This window comes from Pleurodeles waltl, chromosome 7 (genome assembly GCF_031143425.1).
Source record: "Pleurodeles waltl isolate 20211129_DDA chromosome 7, aPleWal1.hap1.20221129, whole genome shotgun sequence".
NCBI classification, from domain to species: Eukaryota; Metazoa; Chordata; class Amphibia; order Caudata; family Salamandridae; genus Pleurodeles; species Pleurodeles waltl.
This window is the reverse complement of record NC_090446.1, coordinates 1,438,288,580-1,438,313,817: the sequence shown is the minus strand read 5'-3', so window position 1 is coordinate 1,438,313,817 and position 25,238 is coordinate 1,438,288,580. Positions and strand designations below refer to the sequence as shown.

General features: G+C 43.1%; 1 protein-coding gene across 2 annotated transcripts in view; it reads left to right on the top strand.

Annotated features, from left to right (window-relative positions):
• The window catches only part of LOC138246454 (putative methyltransferase DDB_G0268948), a 398,361-nt gene that overhangs the window by 109,549 nt on the left and 263,574 nt on the right, over positions 1–25,238 (top strand). For both annotated transcript variants that reach the window (XM_069201073.1, XM_069201071.1), the window contains 2 exons: positions 21,459–21,569; positions 21,975–22,135. In XM_069201073.1, the coding sequence (XP_069057174.1) occupies positions 21,459–21,569; positions 21,975–22,135 (272 nt within the window). The remainder of the gene's footprint in view (positions 1–21,458; positions 21,570–21,974; positions 22,136–25,238) is intronic.

Genomic DNA, 25,238 nt, shown 5'->3' with positions numbered 1-25,238 from the left:
CCAAAAAGGTCTTGGGCATTCATCAGGGTAGGGGATCCCTACAAATGAAGAGCAGAGTTAAATGCTCAACAGGAAAAAAAAAAAAAAAAAAGTGCATGGAAGTAAAAAGGCCTACCTTAGACATTCTGGGGGTGGCCTAAAGGGAGAGAAAAGGGATGCAGATAAATGATGGTGAGATATCTGTGCCACTACAAATCACAGCACACTAAAGGTGCCAAAAACATGCCGTGGGCGGAATACACATACACATGCAAGAAAACAAGGTCTTGGGGCAGGAGAAACCTATTGATATGGTCTTACCCTGCAGGCAAAGGCAGTTTGCCTCTGGTCTGGGATCTGACAGTGGGGGTTTGCCCCTTATAGTCACAATCTGTGGAAAAGACGAAGAAAGGATCTAGGTTGTGGATACATAAATTAAATTACAACTAGGAAAAGAAAAGTGCACCTGGTCATCAAGATTGGCTATAAAAGAATGGCAGGCTGGTAATAATGGCGTAGTAATAATATGTAGCAGTAAGACCAACAAAATTATTCAGATGGTCTGACACAACAGCAGCACTGTGTAGTACATATAGATTTTGGATGTCCGGGTAGAGAATACACACACATATCCTCAAGCATGCATATTAAGACACTTATCTCGAGTAGAAGGGCCAAGATGAGTCAAAAGAGGCCCTACTGTTTTCAGTAAAGGTACTTTGGCTGCAACGTCCCTGTTCTTTGCTGCCTCCTAACTGGTTGCACAGGTGATACATCACTTCCTGTTCTTTGCTGAGGAGAACCTGCCAAGTACAGTTTCTTTACTCTTTGAATTGTTTAACTGTGGGAACTCTTTTTTAATTGTTCCCTCCCTCTCCTCGTGTACTTTTGGTATTTACAGTTATAGCATGATGGTTTTTATTTTAGCAGCGTCACACACGCTTCTGGTTTAATATGCATAGAAAGTGTTGTTTAATTTGATATATTAACAGTTTAAATTTATTTGTTATGATTGACATATACTTGGAAGAGCGGACGCCAACACTTGAAGCCGGTTCCCCAGGCACATAGCAGCTCAGTGAGTTATGCCACATCGATAACTATTTTTTCTTGTTTATGTTGCTTTCTGAAGCCCTCTCTCAAGCTTGTCGTGATTGACAACACAGTGAACCAGTCACTACAATTCAAAGGACAACAGGCAATTTAAAAAAACAGCTGTTGTTGTGAATCAAATAGAAGGCACAAGGAGTCTGATATTCACACCTAAACCAAAGACAAGGTGGAACTAATAACTGTGAGAAGGTAGCCTCTTTCTAGCCTTGTTACCCCCACTTTTGGCCTGTTTGTGAGTGTATGTCAGGGTGTTTGTCACTGTTTTCACTGTCTCACTGGGATCCTGATAGCCAGGCCTCAGTGCTCATAGTGAAAACACTATGCGGGTCATTCCGACCCTGGCGGTCGGTGGCCGCCAGGGCCACCGACCACGGGAGCACCGCCAACAGGCTGGCGGTGCTCCTACGAGCATTCTGACAGCGGCGGTTTAGCCGCGGTCAGACGCGGAAAGCCAGCGGTCTCCCGCTGACTTTCCGCCGCTCGTAGGAATCCTCCATGGCTGCGGAGCGCGCTCCGCAGCCATGGAGGATTCCGACTCCCCCTCCCGCCATCCAGTTCCTGGCGGTTCTCCCGCCGGGAACCGGATGGCGGGAGGGGGAGTCGCGGGGCCCCTGGGGGCCCCTGCCGTGCCCATGCCTATCTCACTCACCATACTGCCCATGCCTATCTCACTCACCATACTGCCATACTGTCTCACTGAGGCTCTGCTAACCAGAACCTCAGTGGTTATGCTCTCTCATTACTTTCAAATTGTCAATAACAGGCTAGTGACCAATTTTACCAATTTACATTGGCTTACTGGAACACCCTTATAATTCCCTAGTATATGGTACTGAGGTACCCAGGGTATTGGGGTTCCAGGAGATCCCTATGGGCTGCAGCATTTCTTTTGCCACCCATAGGGAGCTCTGACAATTCTTACACAGGCCTGCCACTGCAGCCTGAGTGAAATAACGTCCACGTTATTTCACAGCCATTTTACACTGCACTTAAGTAACTTATAAGTCACCTATATGTCTAACCTTTACCTGGTAAAGGTTAGGTGCAAAGTTACTTAGTGTGAGGGCACCCTGGCACTAGCCAAGGTGCCCCCACATTGTTCAGAGCCAATTCCCTGAACTTTGTGAGTGCGGAGACACCATTACACGCGTGCACTACATATAGGTCACTACCTATATGTAGCTTCACAATGGTAACTCCGAATATGGCCATGTAACATGTCTATGATCATGGAATTGCCCCCTCTATGCCATCCTGGCATAGTTGGCACAATCCCATTATCCCAGTGGCCTGTAGCACAGACCCTGGTACTGCCAAACTGCCCTTCCTGGGGTTTCACTGCAGCTGCTGCTGCTGCCAACCCCTCAGACAGGCATCTGCCCTCCTGGGGTCCAGCCAGGCCTGGCCCAGGATGGCAGAACAAAGAACTTCCTCTGAGAGAGGGTGTGACACCCTCTCCCTTTGGAAAATGGTGTAAAGGCAGGGGAGGAGTAGCCTCCCCCAGCCTCTGGAAATGCTTTCTTGGGCACAGATGTGCCCAATTCTGCATAAGCCAGTCTACACCGGTTCAGGGACCCCTTAGCCCCTGCTCTGGCGCGAAACTGGACAAAGGAAAGGGGAGTGACCACTCCCCTGACCTGCACCTCCCCTGGGAGGTGTCCAGAGCTCCTCCAGTGTGCTCCAGACCTCTGCCATCTTGGAAACAGAGGTGCTGCTGGCACACTGGACTGCTCTGAGTGGCCAGTGCCACCAGGTGACGTCAGAGACTCCTGCTGATAGGCTCCTTCAGGTGTTAGTAGCCTTTCCTCTCTCCTAGGTAGCCAAACCCTCTTTTCTGGCTATTTAGGGTCTCTGTCTCTGGGGAAACTTTAGATAACGAATGCATGAGCTCAGCCGAGTTCCTCTGCATCTCTCTCTTCACCTTTTGATAAGGAATCGACCGCTGACCGCGCTGGAAGCCTGCAAACCTGCAACATAGTAGCAAAGACGACTACTGCAACTCTGTAACGCTGATCCTGCCGCCTTCTCGACTGTTTTCCTGCTTGTGCATGCTGTGGGGGTAGTCTGCCTCCTCTCTGCACCAGAAGCTCCGAAGAAATCTCCCGTGGGTCGACGGAATCTTCCCCCTGCAACCGCAGGCACCAAAAAGCTGCATCACCGGTCCCTTGGGTTTCCTCTCAGCACGACGAGCGAGGTCCCTCGAATCCAGCGACACTGTCCAAGTGACCCCCACAGTCCAGTGACTCTTCAGCCCAAGTTTGGTGGAGGTAAGTCCTTGCCTCACCTCGCTGGGCTGCATTGCTGGGAACCGCGACTTTGCAGCTACTCCGGCCCCTGTGCACTTCCGGCGGAAATCCTTCATGCACAGCCAAGCCTTGGTCCACGGCACTCTAACCTGCATTGCACGACTTTCTAAGTTGGTCTCCGGCGATGTGGGACTCCTTTGTGCAACTCGGGCGAGCACCGTTTCACGCATCCTCGTAGTGCCTGTTTCTGGCACTTCTCCGGGTGCTACCTGCTTCAGTGAGGGCTCTTTGTCTTGCGCGACGTCCCTTCTCTCTTCAGGTCCAATTTGCGACCTCCTGGTCCCTCCTGGGCTCCAGCAGCGTCCAAAAACACCAAACGCACGATTTGCGTGTAGCAAGGCTTGTTGGCGTCCTTCCGGCGGGAAAACACTTCTGCACGACTCTCCAAGGCGAGAGGGATCTGTCCACCAAAGGGGAAGTCTCTAGCCCTTTTCGTTCCTGCAGAAACCTCAGCTTCTTCTGTCCAGTCGAAGCTTCTTTGCACCCGCAGCTGGCATTTCCTGGGCATCTGCCCATCTCCGACTTGCTTGTGACTTTTGGACTTGGTCCCCTTGTTCCACAGGTACCCTAGATTGGAAATCCACAGTTGTTGCATTGCTGGTTTGTGTCTTTCCTGCATTATTCCTCTAACACGACTATTTTGTCCTTAGGGGAACTTTAGTGCACTTTGCACTCACTTTTCAGGGTCTTGGGGAGGGTTATTTTTCTAACTCTCACTATTGTCTAATAGTCCCAGCGACCCTCTACAAGGTCACATAGGTTTGGGGTCCATTCGTGGTTCGCATTCCACTTTTGGAGTATATGGTTTGTGTTGCCCCTATCCCTATGTTTCCCCATTGCATCCTATTGTAACTATACATTGTTTGCACTGTTTTCTAAGACTATACGGCATATTTTTGCTATTGTGTATATATATCTTGTGTATATTTCCTATCCTCTCACTGAGGGTACACTCTAAGATACTTTGGCATATTGTCATAAAAATAAAGTACCTTTATTTTTAGTATAACTGTGTATTGTGTTTTCTTATGATATTGTGCATATGACACTAAGTGGTACTGTAGTAGCTTCACACGTCTCCTAGTTCAGCCTGAGCTGCTCTGCTAAGCTACCATTATCTATCAGCCTAAGCTGCTAGACACCCTATACACTAATAAGGGATAACTGGGCCTTGTGCAAGGTGCAAGTACCCCTTGGTACTCACTACAAGCCAGTCCAGCCTCCTACAATAACAAATTCAAAAGGCTGGCTAATTCAGACATAATGCAAAATGCTATATCAAAAAATGGCAGCAAGTTTTCATACACGAAAGCTGCTCAGAGGTCCACCTAATATTCGCACCCAAATCTGGAGCTTGAACCACGTTTAATCAGGAAGAGAAAAACCCTTGGTAAAAGTGTGATGTGCCATAAAAGGGATAACAGCAATAGTTCATATAAAGTGCTTGACCATTAAATTGTATCCGCAACGCAAAAAGGCAGTGTTAACATAACTACTATAAGGGGTGCACGCAGCGACTTAGCACTCAAGCTTGAAGCAAGCACCTAGATGGTAATTTGCATTTAGCAAGATTTGCTTTAGCGCCAGTAGCTGATTATATGCATGGTGCAATTAATAAAATAACAACTAAATTGAAATAACATTTTGTGGGCAAACACAGAGGTAAAAAAGTAAAGTAAACGTTGTACCAATAAATTGGCTGGTTTTGAAAAAAAATAGTTTGCCTCGTTGCACAAGTTAATGGATAAAATGTGTTTGAACAATGCCACATTGACACATTTAAAAAGCATCCAGCATGGAAAAGCAGAAATTGTGGTAGGACTGATTTAGAGATTTAAAAATTACGCTAAAAGGGGTATTCAATTTAAAACTGTAGAACTATTTAGCCAGGCATTTCCAGTCAGATAGTTTGAATTTTTTAACTTTCACATAAGTGTAAAGTTGGATTTCCATAACTTCATCCCACCTCAGGGCTGGTTTTCATATAGCTTGCTTCGTTTTCTTTTAGTGCTCAGCCTCTAGTCTGAGTTAGTTCTTTAGCGACCGTGCCCATGAAAAGGCCAACTTGGGTGCCAAGGGCCTATTTATGTTCACTCTCTCCCTTAGTGTTCCACGCGCAGACTTAGTTGGATTTTTGCATTAACGCTATTAGGAGTTGTCTTCACATGTTTATAAAGTGACTCACTTTATTTTCTCTGAAGTTCAGACAAGCACTGTATTTTCATTATGGACCTGTTCAGCATTAGTTTTTGATTTCAGAAGGAGGTGACAGTTTAATTCTGTAAAAATATTAATTATATTTAATCAACCAGATAGTGTTCTTTTGTATTTTATTATTTGTCACGCTGTGTTGCTCAATTTTCTGAGGCTCTGTGATTTGTAAATTAAGTAGAAATATGACCAGATTAAATATTTACTGTTTCTACACATTTTTTTTATTTCAAGACTCTGACTGTAGACACCATGCTTAAATCACTAAAAATTGGTGAATCATGAACACCGGAAACATATGCAAGACGTTTGGAAAAGCTTGGTCATTAGTCCGTAGAATAGTCCTTTATCAATTTAGAAATGACTGGTGAATCAAGCAGTTATTAAAGCAACAAATTAGTGTGCTAGTATGGGCAACCTTTATTGCAATCTGGAGATCGGTGTGTTGCTCTAGGACTTAAAAGGGCACTTCAAAAAAGGTAGTCAGGAAGTGGCTTACAATATAATGTGCACATCTCACCTCCGTAATGTTAAAGTAGTAGAAAATGAATAATTGAAAATAATGCGTTTTTAGTCACTATGGGCAGATTATAACAGACTCAGGATACCACTGGATTAAAAAATATGATAAACTCTTCTCTACATTTCCAGCTGTGGGACATTTTTTCACCATCTGATTCGTTAATGGAAAGCACTTTTATTTTGGTGCCCGGTTAAATTATGATGCTAAATGGCAACATTTTCATTTTTTGCTGCAGATAGAAGAAGGAAGAAGGAAAATTGAAGTGTTTTAGTTATATGCAAAGCCACTGGAATGATGTGGCAGGAAAGGACCAACAACTATGAGAAATGATTGACCAATTTATGTGGCAAGAAAAGTCCAATAAGGCATTTACAATGCCAATAACTCTGTCGTAAATGTGAAACCTATTACATTCCAAATACGTGTTTTTAATTTCAATCTGAGATGGATTGGCAAATGAAAAGAAAAAAGAAGAGAGCTAAGTCAAAATAATTATAAAAGATACAACAGAAATGCAGGAAATACGCACACAAGGAGAGCAAAACCAAGGGAAGGGGGGAGAAGCACATGAGCGATGAAGCAGCATGAAACATGTGGGAGGGAAGGACTTTGGAAGGGGTGAAGCACATGAGAAATAGCTTGCAACCCAAAAGACATGGGAATACAGGGCATTGTTGTAGGTATTTGGCAGGGAGGCTCACAGTAGCAACTTGCAAGATATATGCACTCTCATGGAGTGCTTAAGCAAAAAGAGCTCTCTGCAATTGAGCAGTGGAAAGATAGAAAAAAGCAAATTAGAGAGATGCTAAAGAGGGAAAGCTCCAGGGGATGGACAAAACAATGATGGACACGGTGGGACAAGAAAAGCCATTGAGAAAGAAGCAAACATATGAGAGTGACAATAAAGGCAACAAGTGGTAATTAACAGTCAAGCTGTACCACCCTGTAAGTTCTTTGGCAATAAGTGGTAATTAACAGTAGGGCATAAAGGCCCCTGTAAGTTCTTTTGCATCCAGACATCTTGTATGTCTGGTATAACTGACCTAAAAAGTACTTGCCTCTTACCCAATCCATCTTCACTCTCTTGCTGCACTTCTCTTTCTTTTACTATTTGAAACACACCTGTGTTGGTGCGCAAACCTGTGTCTCCTTTACTTGCTCAATTTGTGCCAACTGCTTGGACCAGGAGCCGTATTGACCCTATTCAGACTTTGGTGCTCCCTAGTGGATCCCTTTCTAGTTTTAGGATGAAGCTGTAACTGTTTGCAGTAAGAATGACAGACAAGGAATAAAGTTTAAAAGTGTACTAACAAATATAAGTACAGAATATATCAGCTGGGTCAACAGTCAATTTAAAAATGCTAGCATATAATCAAGGAGTACAAGAAGAACTAACTAAAGTTCAGTAGAAAGCCAAATAATTTCTTACATTCACTGCACACATATATGGTTTTCAGGGTTTGCACCAATGGGAAACAAGCATGAAGAAACATTTTGCTGTAGAATACATTTGAAGATTCTTTCACAATTTTACTACGTTAGATTCAGTCTATTCAGGTGACATGACTTGTCAAATAGCATGGTATGTGGTATGAGACAGTTAAGTTATCCATAATTAGGTACATCACGTTCAATGTGACATTACAGTGCAAAGCCAACAATTCACTATTACAGCAATAGACAACAGCCACAGTGATCATGTGATACAATGTCACATCCAAAATGGAAGAAATAACAAAATTGACTTATATTAGTGTGAATTTGATTTCTCATGCATTAAACACTACAATTAAAAAACAAATTTCACCAGATGATTTCTGAATCCTAGCATTCATATATTTATTAAAACACAGTTGTCATTGTTCTATGATTTTTTCGCTTGAATCCTTAAAGATTCCAAATGGTATCATAAAGTTCACTCTGCATCCCTTCAACTCCTACATTGATTCTTTTCTTCAACTCGTTGCTGACAGCTTTTCTATCCCACATTTTAGCCCACCATTTGATGCCATTCCTCTACAAAGTTTTAGGAAAAAAGCACACATTGAATGCAAATTAACATTACCAAAAGAGGAGGAAAAATCAATTATGGTTTTCCTCCACCAGCACTTCCTAACCATCGCATATCTTGGCAAATCACTTTCCGATAGACCCAAATATAGAACCTATTTCTATGGGCTCCAAGGCACCTGTTTCTTTGCATTTAGTTAGTGCATTTGAAATATTAGTAATATTGACAACATAAGTATAAAGTTGATTTTTTTAGGAATGTAAGCTCAATATCCTCTCCCATAAATTGCTTTGCAGCCTCGGTGTTACTTATTGAGAAGCATGTCTAAAGAAGCAGGTTTTGTATTATCACAGATCGCAGAGCAATAAATTCTTTATCAATGACTGTTAGGGCACTTGCTGTATTCGTACCAAGCCTATCCATTAAGGTTGACAATTTTCTAATGCTACTCCCACTGAGGGTATTAATGCTCAAAAAATATAATTGAGTATCTGCTTAAAGCTGTCCCTGCTTTATTTCACATAGCGATTGAGTTGCAGATCTATATCATTAGTGTGATAAATCCTTGGAAAGAGTACAGCTGAAAACCAGCTACCTACTCAATTGAAAGCTGACTTACCAAACACATAATAATATACCTTTAATACTTACCTCTAATTCAGCAAAAACACTTCCACTAACTAAATGGCTATGCTCATATCCGTTCCAAATGACACCCTCAAAGTTCTCATTCCCTTCTTGTCTTCTTATCATACACAGAGGTCCTTTCTTGGCCACAGCAACGCTCAACCTTGGGAAAGACCCTCCAGATTCATTTTCCTATTTCCAATAATGTGTTCTAGGTTGAGTATCTTGCTCCCCTCTTCCTTAATCATATTCTTTAATTAAATTAATCTATGAAAATTCTTTCATCCTGGATATTTTACAAATTAAGTTGTGTAAGCCTTCGTTAGCAGCATTTGTGTTAGTAATAGGGATAAAGAACTTCATCATTAATATTATTATTTAAGTTTGCGCAGCTACCTGAAGGGGTTTCCCGGTGCAGGGTGGGTGCAGGTAAGGTGAATAGGTCAATTATTGTAAAATAACCAGGTCAACAGTCTTTTTACAAAAGGTCAGTAGTGAATTAAAGTTCCTTAGTTTCCTGGCGAGAATTGCAAAGTTTGGGGCCTAAGTACAAAAAGAACTTCCTTTCATACGAGTGAGACAAAATCTCGATCCTGTAAAGAAGGCTTGATATGAGGATTAAAGAGAATATGGGCTGATAGGGTCTCACTAATCTCTGAATGTAACGTGTTTTATGCCCTGTTTCACCTTGAACATGATGCAAAGTGCCTTAAACTCACTGCGTTTAGTGATCCTAAACCAATGTAATTGCTGTAACAGATGAGAGACTGAGGCCGATTTGGGCAAACAAATGAATATCCTTGCAGCAGCATTTTGCACTATCTATAAATGGTGAATCATTGTTTAATCGGCACCAAAATAGAGCGCATTTCCGTAATCCAGTCTAAATTTAATCAAAGCTTGAATAACGGTTCTCTGGGGTGCTGGAGGACTTAGCCAGATGATCTTTTTTTAGCCTTCTAAAAACTGAAAATAAGCAGCAGGTACTTTAGTCACTTGCGGTTTCCTAGAATGTTTATCGTCAATCAGAAATCCCAGGTTTTTCACCTTCAGGGATGGAGTGGACGAGAGGGTCCCGAGGAAATCCAGCAAAGTCTAGGGCCCCAGAGAGAGGTGCTCTTGCCCAGAATCATGGCCTCTGTTTTATCACCATTGAGATTCAGATAGATTTTATTCATCCATCTATAGAGTCTACTCAAGCTCAGGTTCAAGGTCAAAGGGTCCTGATTCTGAGCTGATGACAGAGAAAAGATGATCTGTGTGTCATTGGTGTATGAGAAAAGGGTATGCTCACACCTCTCTTTAATCTGCCAAAGGGTGGATATTGAGTAGCAAACTGCTCAGGACGGAGCCTTGAGGAGCTCCTGGATTCAGGGATTGTTGCTTAGATTTCGCATCAGCCAAAAAGACCTTAAATAAATGGTCTCATAGGAAGGAGACCAACCATCTCAGAGCTGGACCTTCCAGGCCTAGAGCCTCCAACCTTTCCACCAGGATTAAGTGGGTGTCAAAGGCTGCACTCAAAACCGACAGGATGAGTGGAGCACTGCGTCAATAATCCAGGTGGTGTCTTAGATGTTCAGTAACGTTCAATAAGGCAGACTCTGTACTGTGTCCAGCACTTAAACGGTCCTAAACAATGTTAGTAAGGTATCATTTAACATGCTTTTCCAACAATTTGGAGAAGATGGGTAACAAGGAAAAGGGCCCGAAATTCGACAGGTTGGAGGTATGCAGATTAGGTTTTTTTAATAAAGCAAGGAACATAGCATGTTACCACCTCAAAGGTACAAATCCGTCCCTCAAGAAAGAATTAAGATGATGCAGTAACATAGTAAATCAAGTTGTGTCCAGTAACTTGATCCTAATGGGAGGGTAAAGGATCCAGGAGGGATCCTAATTTGATGGATTGCAGGACAGTTAGGAAAAATGTGTAATGGAGAAGAGGCCATTAACTTACTTTAGTGCGGCATCTTGTCTGAGGTGACAGGTCATTACTCCCCTCGGCAGGCAGATTCAACATTTCATAACTGGGATGAAACCTACTTTCAAAGAGCCTCTAGCCAACTGTGATTGAATTTTCTCCACTTTTTGAGTGAAGAAGGAAGCTCATCACACTGGCTCTGAGAGAGATGAGAAGCAGGGGAAACATTATCAGCATCTACCAGTTCTATCACCACCTTAAAAAGTGTCTGCAGGCAATTCTGGGCATTAGTAATTTTATCTGTGTAAAAAGTAATACAAGCAGATTTACAGAGGGTGTGAAATACTTTTATTTAATCTTGGCCACATCGATATATGACTTCCTCCAGAGTCTTTTTAATGCTTTGCAGCATTTGTTTTCTAATTTAAGTACATCAGTGAGCCAGGGAGCAGGAGGATAAATTCTGCCAGCATGTTTAGCAGTAATTGGCAAAGTGACATCAATGGCCTTAGTGAGCCACTGATGGATCATAGCCTGGCCTAGATCAACCTGATGTTTAGAGCAGGCTGAGTACTAAGAAAAAGCTCATTAAGGGCCTGATTTAAGAAAAGCGGTGCTGCACCCAGTGCAGCTCAACTTTTCTTGTGCCCCTTAGCTCCCCCCTAACGCCAACATGTGTGCGCTATATCTAAGATATGGTGCACCATGGCGGTAGTTAGGGGAACTAGAGTCAAACTTTTTTGACGCTAGTTCGGAGCTTTGCAGGATTAGCGTAACATTTTTTGACGCTAATCTTGCAAAGCCCATTGAGGCCCATTCTAAACAATGGTGTGCCTCCTTTCAACACCTGCTCTGAGCAGGAGCTAAAAGTGTCAGAGGCATAATGTAGCGCAAAGGGTTATAAAGAGGCACAATGTATGCATTGTGCCACTTTATAAATTTGGTGCAGTGATTGTGGCCTTGTTGGGCCACATTAGCGTAAATGAAATTATGCTACTGTGGTGCAAGAGGCTTTTCAATCTGCCCCTAAGTGCCAAGATGTTAAATTTGAACCAATTCCTAAAATTCATTTTGGATTTCAACCATGTTGTAGGATGATGAGAGTAGACCTTCAGCTTGAACGGCACAGCAAGGAGACCAGATCAGCAAAGTGGGAGAGGAGGATCTATTATCATATTCATGATGTTAGAGAAAATGTGGTTCAAGAGATGTCCCACCACATGAGTGGGTGCAGAGTTAAGGAGTGCCAGATTTAGTACACTCAAATCCGCAATAGAAGATGTATTCAAATTATTTTTTGCATCATCAAGGTGCAGATTGATATTCCCAAGTAAAATTAATTTAGTTGTTCTCAAAATGTGAGGAGCCAATAAATTGGGAAAGGAGGTACACCACTTTTCAGCATATCCCAGGGGATGATAGTTCAAGGCTCCAGAGAGCTAAAATTTTTAGTGAGGAAGAGTGTAAATGTCAGCGCTTCACAATATGGGACCAGAAAATCTTCAATTTTACTCTAATAACCTTTTTTTAAAAATAATAGCAATACCTCCTCCTAGCCTGTTTTGCCTGTCTATCCTAACAAGACAAAAACTAGTAGGAAGTGTTGTGATGATATCATGTAAGGAGCCTGCATTTGTCTATGTCTCGGTGAGGAATACTGCGTCTGAGTTTTAGTCACATAAAAAGTAAAGGGGTATATTTATGATACCCTTAGCGCCACCTCCTGCCACATTTGTGTCATTTTTTTTAATGCAAATATGCATTAAGGTGGCAATTCCCATGTGCCATATTTACAATGTGGTGCAATGCAAGCATTGCGCCACTCTGTAAAGCCTTGTGCCACATTATGTCTGTGCCAGGCATAATGTATTCAAGGGGGCATTCCCACGTAGAGAGGCCCAGAAAAATGGTGCAGTTCATTTATTCAAGATTTCACAGTGTCATTTTTAGCGCCCTGATAAACGCCTGCCTAAAGCAGGTGTTAAGATGGCACTCTTATCGAAAACAATGGGCCTTCCTGTGCTTTGCTGCATTAGCTCCATTATTTATGGCGCTAGTCCAGCAGAGCGCCAGATTAGCACCTTAAATAGTGACGCTAATGTGGACACGACCGCCATGGTGCGCCATATTGTAAATACGGCACACACATGGTGTTATTACGGGGACCCAATGGGGAGCTAGAAAAGTGGTGTGTCATGAATGATGCCCCACTTTTCCATAAATATTCCCCTCAATGAGTGTTGTTGGTGTTTAGGAAGTGAGCCACAATTAACACTAAAAAAGTGAAATATCTTAGTGAGGTGGTGCACGGCTAAGGGCTGAAGGCTGTGCATGCCAATGTTTTCTTTACTTAAAAGATGGTTGGCCAACAAGTCTGGAGAAGTAGGATCGGTACCACAATTGCTAGAAACAGTGCAAGCAAAATTGCAGTAGCTGCAGGTCAAGGAATACACCCAGGGATTATGGGCTGGTCGCAGTGTTTCAAAAAGTCTTCCATATATGATCCTACCTCTCACTGCAATAGACCAGTATTACTGGCCCCTGGCTCTGGTCGGATGTGGACTGGCACAGACGGGCTTGTCATTGGTGCACCTTGGGCATGCAGCTGCGGGTCCACTCCCCAGCCATCTTAAATAAGGCTGTGTATTCGGGAGCTAGAGCGCCAACTGCCAGCTTCACCAAAGATGGCCTCTGCTAAATGGAGCAGCAAACTGAATACATGCTGATCCTCAAATAAGAACAAAAGAGTTAACAAACCCCAGTTCTCCCCAAATAAAAGTCCCAAAACAATCTTCCAAAATTTAAAAAGGCACCAGTCCCCCCCCAAGTGAAAATAGCAAAAGTGACCAAAACAATATAAACTGTCTAAAAATAGCAGAGTGGCTCAATGCAATATGGTGATGTACAGTGGTTAAATAGCAGCAACATGTACTTCGTAAAGACATGCACCCTAACTAGGCGCTCATGCTGATCTCTTTGGTTAAAAGCTTTAGAAAAACAGTAAGCATGCTCAGTAGACCCCAAATGCATATTGGACCTCTTCACCAATGGAAAGACACTGCAGGAAAAAGGGTAGGATAAGGGCAAATGAAAGTATGGAGATCCTTCGGCTGCAGAGGCTGTAAGATAGGAGCAATACTCAATTTTTATGTTTCTAACAAATTTGGCTAACATTTGAAAATAGACATTCTAACTAGTAAAAATGACTTCAGAGGCAAAACTTTCTCTATCACCACACTCTCTGATTCTGGTGCACTTGCTTTAGACAAATTTGATTCTGTTCTCCATGAACTTTCCCTGTCTCTGTGAGCATGTACTTTCAATCTAAAGTCTGCAGTGTTGGTCATGGATGGAAGTGAGGTACTGTCATCCTGTCTTTGCTACTATTGATGTCTTTCTCCAGAAGGCTGAGAAGTTCCAGACAGGCCTTCCTCTTCCTCTTCAGATACTTTGGAAACCTCAAGCCTAGGTGGACTAGAGGAATTAGTGGATGTTTGCTCTGCTTCTTCTTCTCCTCATCTCACTCTCTTGGTATGGGAGGCATGTATTCAGTTCAGTAGTCCGACGTACTTCACAGCAGTGTTGGTAACCAAGAACACTTGGCATGTGTCTTTCTAACGTTCCTACATGCATTACTTGTAAACGTGTTTTTTCACAAGAAAGCCAATAATCAGGCCTCAGGTCATGACATGGAGTTTCTCGCACAGCTGCTGGCGCAGATGCTTTTGGCACATAGATACAATGGATTCTTTGGCCTAACCTTACTGTTGTATACAGCAACTACATCACCTTGTTCAAGAAGTGGTTTCCTTGAGCTGATTCAAGATAAGCTGGGCATCCCAAAATGCGGGTTCAACTCTCATAGTAGTAGTTTGGCAACTGTCAGCTTGTCGCATCTCCTGTTGGGACATGACTCCACCCAATGAGAGAACAGACATACAATGACCAAGATATACCTCAACACATTACATTGGGCATCTCCATGAAGTCAATCTGGAGGCAGTAGAAGGCACCATCAGGCTTCTGGCAAATGGCACAATGTTGCCACAGGTTTTCTGCCATCGCAGGAAAATGTGGATTATGTCGGTACTGCTTAAATGTCATCACCATCCCATTACAACCCACATTGTTGGCCCATGCATGTGTCTCACTTTAGCTGGTAACATTGAATTTGGAAGTACAGGCTTTCTATCAATTGATACTAAGATGTTACAAGCACCCATCACACATTCCATTCTTTAGTATCTTGCTCTCTGGAGCTATATACTGCAATACCGTCAGCTCATTGAAGGTTTGCACAGTGTTTACCAGCATGTTTGAAACTAGTCCTCCCTCAGCACGGCTCACCCATGTGGAAGGTACTGGACTCAAACGCTCAGTATTAAGCATTCTTATCCACAAAGCAGTTGCAGAACACTTTAACACATCAATTCCTTTCAATAACTTGATGGCTTCCAATACCTTTGAGACATGCAACCCATTCTTGATGGGAGACCCAGCAGAGCTCATAAATCCTCTCTGAGGCCACAGTTGACCAAAGTTGTGCACAATATGGAATCTATACTATCTATCAGTGTAAATTGTGACTTGTGAGCCTTATTAACTGCAACAGGTTCTGAAAGGGCAATCTGTTCTTCTACTTGTGCAGAGGCTACATGGCACATGTAGGATTCTTCCACAACTCCACCCAGGGTACAAACAGGAACCATCAACAAACATTGTGTGGTCAGACTCAAGAAGGGGGACATCCACTATATCTGGTCTCAGCTTTGTGTGCAACTCATTGACACTTACATGATAGAATTTGCTTTCCTCACTTTTGTTTGGAGTGGGCAGTAAAGAATATGAATTTAGTATGTTATACCACCTTAAAGAAACATTGTCTGCAGCCCAGAAAATTCTCTCAGATATAGTCGTACATTCCAACAGGGAGTGCACTGCAAAATTTGTCCCATATTTATGAAAAACTGGCACATCACAGCTGATGCGCCACATTTTTCTGTGCCCCCCCCTACTTGCACCTTAAGACACCACAGATTGCCATATTTATAATACGGCACACCATGAAGGCCGTTATCACAATAGCACCAACATTTTTGATTCTATTGTGATGCTTTGATGCACTGGCGTCAAAAATGTTCACACTAGTGTATCAAAGTGCAAGGAGGCCCATAGTTTTTTATGGGTGTGTCATTTTAAGGGCTTCTCTGAGCAGACATTAAAAATGATGGCAATTTTGGCACAGTGAAATCTGTTAAATCTCACTGTGCCTAGTGCGAGAATGCCGCCTTGCATATATTATGCCTGGTGCAGGCCTAATGTGGTGAATGGAGTTACAAAGTGGTGCAATGCATGCATAGAGACACTTTGTAAATATGATGCAGGAAAAAGGCCACCTTAGCATCAAAAAAATGGTGCAAAGGAGCCGCAAAGAGCTCTTAAATATGCACCCTTACTTTTTAAGCTCCTGGACAGTTTCCATGTTCTCTTTATCCCTTGGGACCAGGTCAATGACATCAGTGTGCATCAGGCTCAGGAAAGGGTTTGTCACAATTGAAAATTTGAGACTGGTTGCTGGATATAGCCAACCATGCTCAAGAATATTCGTACTTCTTTCCATACGGTCATAACTTTCATTTCAAGAACAGTCTCAATGTACTCATGAGACACTCCTTTGACTTCTTTCTCAGTTTGATGTGTCACATACTTAACTTCCATTTGCTAATACTGCAAATTTTTGGGGTAAATATTATGCCCATTCTCTTCCCTATTTCCATCTTTCTCTTTTTTGAAAATGGATTTCCTAACATTTGTCAGCCAATCCCCGTGCAGCACCTAACAACAAAAGTACCTGTACACTACCATCTTTCTACTTTTCTTACTTTTCTTTCTGTTAGCATTTGTTTGCTGCTCCTAAACATAAAACACATAAATCTCTATGATACATAAGATACTACACACTTTCACACAGTAGTAAACCCCCGATATGTGGGAGTCCACAGTACCCAGTGCGCTCACTCCTGTTTACTGAAGAATGAACAACCACAGTTTTGTAATAAAAAATCCTTGCTTGGTAAGTAGGAGTCAAGTAGCCAGCTCACATAGGATAGAGGTTGTAGGTTTATTTAAAAGTTTGCAGGATAAGTTACAAGTTATTTAATGAGGAGACCCCACAAGGAGCAGCATCTCATCCTCACTGCTCAGCCCACTTTCTCTTACTGTCACTCCTCCAGTCACTCACCAACGTTCCATGACATTACACACTGGCTGACCAGAGTAGAGAACAATGGAGGTGTGCACAGAATACATTACAAGCATAGCAGATATTAACATATCCTTTCTCTAGAAAATAATAAAATGCGAAGAGGAAACATAAGATAGAAAATAATAAAATACAAGCAGAAAACGTACAACACACAGTGGTAACACCCTACCCCATCCACACAAAAACGAAAAACACATCCATATAGAGGTCCCACTGGACCCATATCATCCACCTATTACTCAACCAGGCAGACACAATCAAATGAATCACAAAACCACATAACAAGTATCTTTGAACCCTTACTCAACCAAGAACAAGACAAATTATGCATAACACAATGGGTGTCTTTCAACCCTCATCGTAGCAGCAGGCAAAGTTGTCTTTCAACCCTCGTTCTAGAAATTTGCAATGGGTATATTTAAACGTGCATCCAATCTGTGGCAGCAGAGAACCTCATGAATTTACCAAACGAGTCTCTTTCAACCCACACTCATCCTATAACAACAGGGCATCTTGTGAATGTAGCAATTGTCTTTCAACCCACACTCATACCAAATGACAGGGCTTTTTGTGAATTTAGAAATGGATCTCTTTCAACCCAGGCTCAACTCAGAACAGTGGTTGTCTTGTAAACTTAGCAACAGGTGTCTTTCAAACCACATCTTGTGAATTTATCAATGGGTCTCTTTCAACCCACACTCATCCCAAAACAACAGGACATCTTGTACTGCGCACTCTCACAGGACCAAGGTCACATTTCATACACTCTCCCTCTACTGCGTAACCATTTACAGAACCAGGGACACAAAACACAGACTCAACCATAGCCACTTCCATTCACCAAAACCGCTGCACACTGCTACAGGAACACTAACACAAAACTAAAAAGTAGTTTTGGCAACTGACATTATCAGTAAAACTTCAGCATATCACTGCACAAAATGGTCACAATGTGACTAGACAAAATACGGAACCATTCGGCATTACATTGCATGGCAACTTCATTCAAAGTAGCACAAATGAAAACATATACTATGGCAGCAAAATCAGCATGACATTTGTTTTAGGAAACAAATGGCGAACCCAAAGTCCTCCTCAATGGTGAGCGATAGATCCCCCGAATATGCCACACAGAACCCATGACAGTATATGTGGCAGCAAAATCAGCATTACATAAAAAAATAACCAAGGCAGTTAATGCAAAGTTCTCCACTTCGGTGAGTGACACCTCACCCGAACTACACACAATACCCAGGGCAAAGATCCAGTACTTAAACACACATTACAGTACTTACAGACACATTACTGTTCCACAGGTGCTCAAGTGAATAACATAAATGTACACATCACCTATTCCTGCATAACAAGCGAGGATCAGCAAAACTGCATGCCTCTTATATTGATCCTGCAGGGTGGTCTGGCTTCAAATAATGATGCTGCATGCTGCTTTGACATGTTTCTAACAACTAAGGTCCTCATATACGGGGAAATGTTGGAGCGCAGCACTGCACCAAATTTGGCAACACCATGCTCAGACATTCCCAAAACGCTGGTATGCACCGTATGTAAGACAATACAGAGCACCCCTGTGTTTTCCCTAGTGCTGGCGCTAAATTTTAGCTTCCTAGTGTCAACGCAGGCACCCTTGTACCGTAGTGTAAGGGTGCCTGCATTGCATGGAATTATTGTTTTTGTGTAGGAAGGCATCCCTTCCTGCACATAAACAATCAATAATGGTGATTTGGCACTTCTATATGTGCTGCATTCTACAGCACACATAAAAGTAGCAGATCGCCAATATTGTATGATTGTTTATGTGCAGGAAGGGATGCACATAAACAATCATTGATGGTGTTTTGCTCTTTCTACGTGAGCTGCAGAATGCAGCAGACATAGAAAAAGCACAAAAAAAGGAGAAATAAAAGTATTTATCCTCATTTGGCCATGCTAATGCAACCTCTGGGGTGGCGTTAGTTTTTTGCGCTGCCTCAAGCTTACGATTTCTGGTAATTTTGAGGCAGCATCTAAAAATGGGTATTGTGGTGGAATGCGCACAGCAACACCAAGAAAACTGCATTGAGAGGGCCCATATTGACAAGTCGGTGTTAAGTCACAAAAAGTGCACCTTGTAAATATGGCAATGACCACAGCACCACCAGAGCATCGCTGAAAGTGATGCTCCGGTGGCGCTTGCAAATGAGCTCTTAAGATACTGATACCAATGATCCCTGTATCGCGTTGACTTGCAGTTGAAAAGTGTTCTAGTCTTTAACTGCTACGTTGCGCATTGCTCTAAAGTGTAACACTTATCACAATGTGAGCACACTTGGGATTTTCTTCCCTTGCTCCTAGGAGCTTGCACTTGGAATTCCACAGATGACAGAAGGACAGAGTTAATATGCATGTGCCTGCACCTTCACTATGGCAGCACGAGTTAAATCTTGCTTACCAGCTGAACACTCCCATTTAATGACATTCACTGCCTTCAACAGATGACAAGCACTAATTGCTCTCTCTTTCTGCATGTGGTTTGGTATATTCTCACAATGAAAATGTTACAACCCTATCCAGATATGACCAATAGTGCCTCAAAGTACACCTCACCTTAGAAGAAAATGTCAACAACTCAACAAATATGAGGTACCTCTCTACAAATGGGAGGTGCTGAACCAGTTTTTGTGACAAGCTACCCAGGGTTAAGCACAGGTTAATTTAGTGACTTTTTGTGGTCCACCCTGCATGGGATTGTGGCTGTTGCTTGACCAAGGCTCACACTGCAGTCAACCAACAGCCCCACTTCTCAAATATACATACTGGATTCTCTGAGCTAATCAACAGCTGGACCCTCACTCTGTTGCGCCCGCCACCGAATCCCTGAATGTCACGGCTGCTGGTGGTGACCCTGAAGGAGAAAATACCCACCCAAAGGCAAAAATACATGGTTTTGAAGCAGGTGTTCAAACCATTTGATTTGCATTGTTCATTTTTGAAGAGCCTGAAGCACAACAGGCAAGGAACACAGCTGATCCATCTCCAGCAACAAACTGGCCCCAGAATCAATGAAAGTGGCCCTTACCAGCCCATTGGGAAAACATCTTGTTCCTGGTAGTACTGTTATAAGTTTGCCTTTGTTTCATAACTGCAGGCAGGAAATTTGATATGCAGGTGCTGTGATGATGAATAGCAGCTGGCAATCAATTCTGGAAAATCAAACCAGAAGCCTGGGGTCAAGGGATGACTCCCCTTAAATAATATCCCAATTTCTCACACTCTGCATAATCCCAAACCAGGCTTTTTGCACTATGTCTGACATTCATGCGTTTTTAGCCAATTCTTAGTGGAATTGTGCAGGCAAATATAGAGGCAGATTTCTTTGTGCCCCTTTGTGACCCTACCGCCACTGTGTACCGTATTTAAAATACAATGCACCATGGTGCAGGCTAGGGGGCAACAGCGTCATTTATTTGATGCGATTGCTGTACTCTGCAGGAGTAGCGCAAACATTTTGGCACTACTCCTGCATAGTACATACGGGCCCATTATATATAATGGAAGCCCCCTTTTAACGCCTGCTCTGAGCACTTAGATTCCCTTGCGTCATTTTTTGGTCCCCCCTAACAGCCCCTTTGCATACATTATGCCTAGTGCAGGCATAATGTGGCGCAAGTGTTTGCAAAGTGGTGCATTGCATTGAGCCACTTTGTAAATATGGCGCGGGGAAATTTTTGCACTGCCGTAGCTTAAAAAAAAAATGACGTTATGGCAGTGCTAAGGTGGTGCTAGGGGCTCTTCATTCTGGCCCATACTGTTTTAGTGGAGAGTGAACCCTGAAGAATCCCCTGTGCCCAGGTGAAGATCAGGTCTGCCTGACTCACTATGAAAGTATAGGACTATTTATTGTTCCTGTGGATTTTCTCCAATTTAGGTACAACTCTTTATAAAATGTGGCTAACAGACTACACCAGCCACCAGTGATTACAGCTTCCTTTTATGTCATCCTTCATGTTTAAAGTTTAGCAGCCCTGACCATGGCTGCGCTTGAGCAGAATTTTGCCCACCCAACAAAAAACCTGCCTGTGACACTGATGCAAAGATCACTATTGTCTGTTAAATACATTAATTCTTATTAACAAACTTTATATTTGAAACAATTTGACTATTTAAACTTTCGGTCATATAATAAAGTGATACTATTTCTATTAAAAAAAACTATTTGCATTCATTGAAGTAGAATGATGAATCATCACAATCAGTATTTTACGTGAAGTTTTTTTAGCGACTATTATGTTCACATAAACAAGTCAAAGTAGGTATGTAGGAGTAGGGTATGTGGAGTTTGTTGGGCATCCACATGCTAAAAAAAAGAGAGCACGTGATGTACCTCTTGGCACACTATCATTATCCTCATGGTAACATGTTTTTCTTCGTCATTTTCTCAATTACCTTTCCAGCCCCATGGTTGATTCTTATATTCTAGTGTTTATTAATTGATTCTGCAGATGGCGTTCCCATTCTTTGAAACAAAGGAACGTGTATCGATCTACCGGAAATACATGATCCCTACGCCTAAGGAGGTGAATGACGTGATCCTGTCCTACCTGGAGGAGAAGGTAAGAGGACGCGCAGAACAGATGATGAAGACTAGAGATGAGTGTATTGTTTTTTAGAATTTTAAAGGCGGAATATAACTGCACTTATGGTTTGTTCAAAAACAACGAAAATAGTAAACCTTTAATTAAAGAAATTGTTTTGGGATTAACTAAATTGAGTGGTGATCAATCATGTTTTACGCATTATTAGAACAAATAATGGATTTGATAATAGAGCTTGACAGTTTTACGCACCGTAGAACTTACTATAAATGTTAAGACGTTAGAGGTTATATAGGGGGATTGGGACAGAACATTTGCTTGCAATGACTCCCCGAAAGCTGAGACGCTATGACACAATAATATGAATACTGTGCATGAAAATATTTTGCCTGTGATACCTCAGCCCGGCTCTACCTTTTCCAGAAGGGAAGTCCCTTTGAGCTGGCAGTGGATGTCGGATGTGGCAGTGGACAGAGCACTCCATTCTTGGCTGATAATTTCCAGAAGGTGGTTGGAATTGATATCAGCGAAGCTCAGATACAAGAGGCCAAGCGTGTTGGCTCGTCGCCCAATGTATCCTACCTGTAAGTTAGCAAAAACGTTAACAGTTTGTTCTATGTGAAGCATATCTTTTCATCTGTGCTGCATCCTGTTCAAACTCAGAGGCTGAACACCTGAAATGCAAACATTAAACCCACACATGCATGTGTGGACAGTATGGTACTCGAAAAATTAATTTTATAGCTGGCAAAATGACATTGCTACTTTGTTGATTTAGATTCAATGCCTTTATGCATAGATTATAAATTAATTTGTACAGTTCAACAGAATATATTTTCCTACAAAATGAGAAAAATCTGAAACCAAAATTAGAAACCATCAAATGACCGGGTAGACCATCTTATGTCAGGGGTTCTCAGCTTCATGCCATGGATGGCCAACATTGCGGCACAGTGTCATGAATGACTAATTGTGTTGGTGATTTCCACAAATCCCTGGACATCTATATTATGCAGTCTGCAGCACACATAGAAAGAGGAAAAACAGGGAAAAATAAAGATATTTCTTCCCATTGTGTCATTCTTATGCCACCCCTGTGGTGGAGTAGGAATCAGACTCATTCCCAGACTTGTAAATCTGGGAATGCAACAGATTCCTTCAGGTTCCATGGGTGTTGCGTGTGAGCACCCTCAGCAACACCCATGGAACGCCCATTTCATGCAGTGTTATATGTGAAAGGGGTACATTTTTACAAGGCTATGAAAAGCCATGCAAGGTGGCTTTGCATGGCCTTGTAAATATGGACTAGGACACTGCGCCACCGGAGCTTTGAAAAAAATTACACTTCGGTGGCACAGTGTGCCACTAGGGCCTCATAAATGAGGCCACAAGGATTACAACCAGGTGTATTCCAGGGCCAGTATCATGCCTTGGTGACCACTTTATGAAAAATCGCTCTTTAGAGAGCAACGTTTGTGTCTAGTAGAAATTTGGACACTTAATAGCTTTACACTTTAGTTTATTTATGAATCCTTGTGGCAGCCACTTGTGATCAAAGAATGTATGCTGTACTACCAGTATCCTTTGCTCTTACCCAAAGTATATTCAGATATTGCATTGGGATCCAAGTGAATGTTTTGACATATGATTGTTGGTTTAAAGCTAACTTTGGGAGAGACAAGAATGATTATTTGATGCCATACAGAGGTATTTACATCAGTTGTGTATAATTAAAAATTGTTGCATAGTATGAGTAGTGTGTGGTCACTAGCCTGGTGAGACAAGTCCCAGGCTCCCTTGCCGCTGCCCCTCACCTGGGGGCTATCGAGAAGGAAACGGGGGCGCTATTAAGCGCACCGCGCACCATCGCTCCTGCTCCTGGTCACTAGCCTGGTGGGACAACAAGTCCCAGGCTCCCTTGCCACTGCCCCTCACCTGGGGGCTATCGAGAAGGAAACGTGGGCGCTATTAAGCGCACCGCGCACCATCGCTCCTGCTCCTGGTCACTAGCCTGGTGGGACAACAAGTCCCAGGCTCCCTTGCCTCTGCCCCTCACCTGGGGGCTATCGAGAAGGAAACGCGGGCACTATTAAGCGCACCGCGCACCATCGCTCCTGCTCCTGGTCACTAGCCTGGTAGGACAACAAGTACCAGGCTCCCTTGCCGCTGCCCCTCACCTGGGGGCTATCGAGAAGGAAACGCGGGCGCTATTAAGCGTACCGCGCACCATCGCTCCTGCTCCTGGTCACTAGCCTGGTGGGACAACAAGTCCCAGGCTCCCTTGCCGCTGCCTCTCACCTGGGGGCTATCGAGAAGGAATCGCGGGCGCTATTAAGTGCACCGCGCACCATCGCTGTGCGGGACGCGCGCGGGCCGCGCCCGTCAGAGACCGTCAGAGACCGAAGGAGACTGAGCTGGTCCCCCCCTCTGGGCCCTAAGGTACGGAGCCAGGTTATTCAGTGCCTGAAATGATTTCAAGTACTCTTTGCATTGCACTGAAGTATCTACTTCTTAATGGGAAGCGCAAGGCGAAGGGTAGCCCAGTATTGGGCTCTGTTAAACCCAAAATACCTAAAATTAACATTACCATGCAATCCCACACCAATTGTGTCACCAAGGAAATTGATAACCTGATTGAAGAGGTGGAACAGATTTTGAATAAAAAGGAGAGAGCCCCACGAAAGGGGCTTAAATCCGGCACTCTCATTCCATTTTTAACTTTAGGACCTCATACTGTTCACAACCCACAAGTTACTACTTCTCCCTACCAGGTATCAGCCTCTCAAGGCTCTTCCAAAACCGCCAGTTCTCCTAGCCCCCTTGTATCCCACTCCGAATCTGAAGTATCTAAAACCAACTTAACGAATGTTACAATTCCCTGTTCTAACTGTTTCTCCCCTTTGGAGTCTCAAGATCCGGAAAATCCCCAACTAACCCCCCAGACCTTGCTGTACACGGAGAGTGCCCCCCGCAAGATGACTTGCTTACATTGGTGTTTAGCGAAGTAGGCAAGCTGAAATCCTTTCTGCTTGAAATCACTACTCTTCTTAAAATTCAATTTCTGTGCCAACCAAATATCCTCTTGCAAAAGGCGTTTTGGCAACTGGGCCCCTGCCAACGCCAGCAAGTGCAGCAGGCCCTACGCAAAGGCATTGTCTCCGTAGCCCGCATGTGTTCCCTCCTGAAAGCAATACTTCTCTTTTCTCCAATGTTTATTTTAAATGGGACACTACAAAAGCACCTTGTCGGAATCTACATCCGACTAATAACAACTATATATATATGTGCAACGTTCCATCCTTGTCTCCAAACGTACGGGAAGATAAAGCCTCACTTGTCAAAAAGGCCTCGCACTGGCTGAGATATGTCAGAGGCTGTGGCTCAGTTATCCACGATGACATCCTATCGGCTGAACGAGCAAATGACCCACCTGGAAGCCGGGATTTCATAAAACTCAATCTTAAAAACGCCCACTTGGTAACAGGACTTTTAGATATGGAAGCACGCAACAAAAAAGAGGAAGATTCTGCCATTTTTCTCAGCGATAGCTGCCCTTTTGCTGGTAACACGCGGCTGAATCCTTCATCGAGAACAGACAATTTGGCTTTGAGTAGTACTGCAGGCTATCATGATATTAGGCCATCAAGCCACCAGGTTTTTAAAGGTACACCATCTGATCCAGTCTTC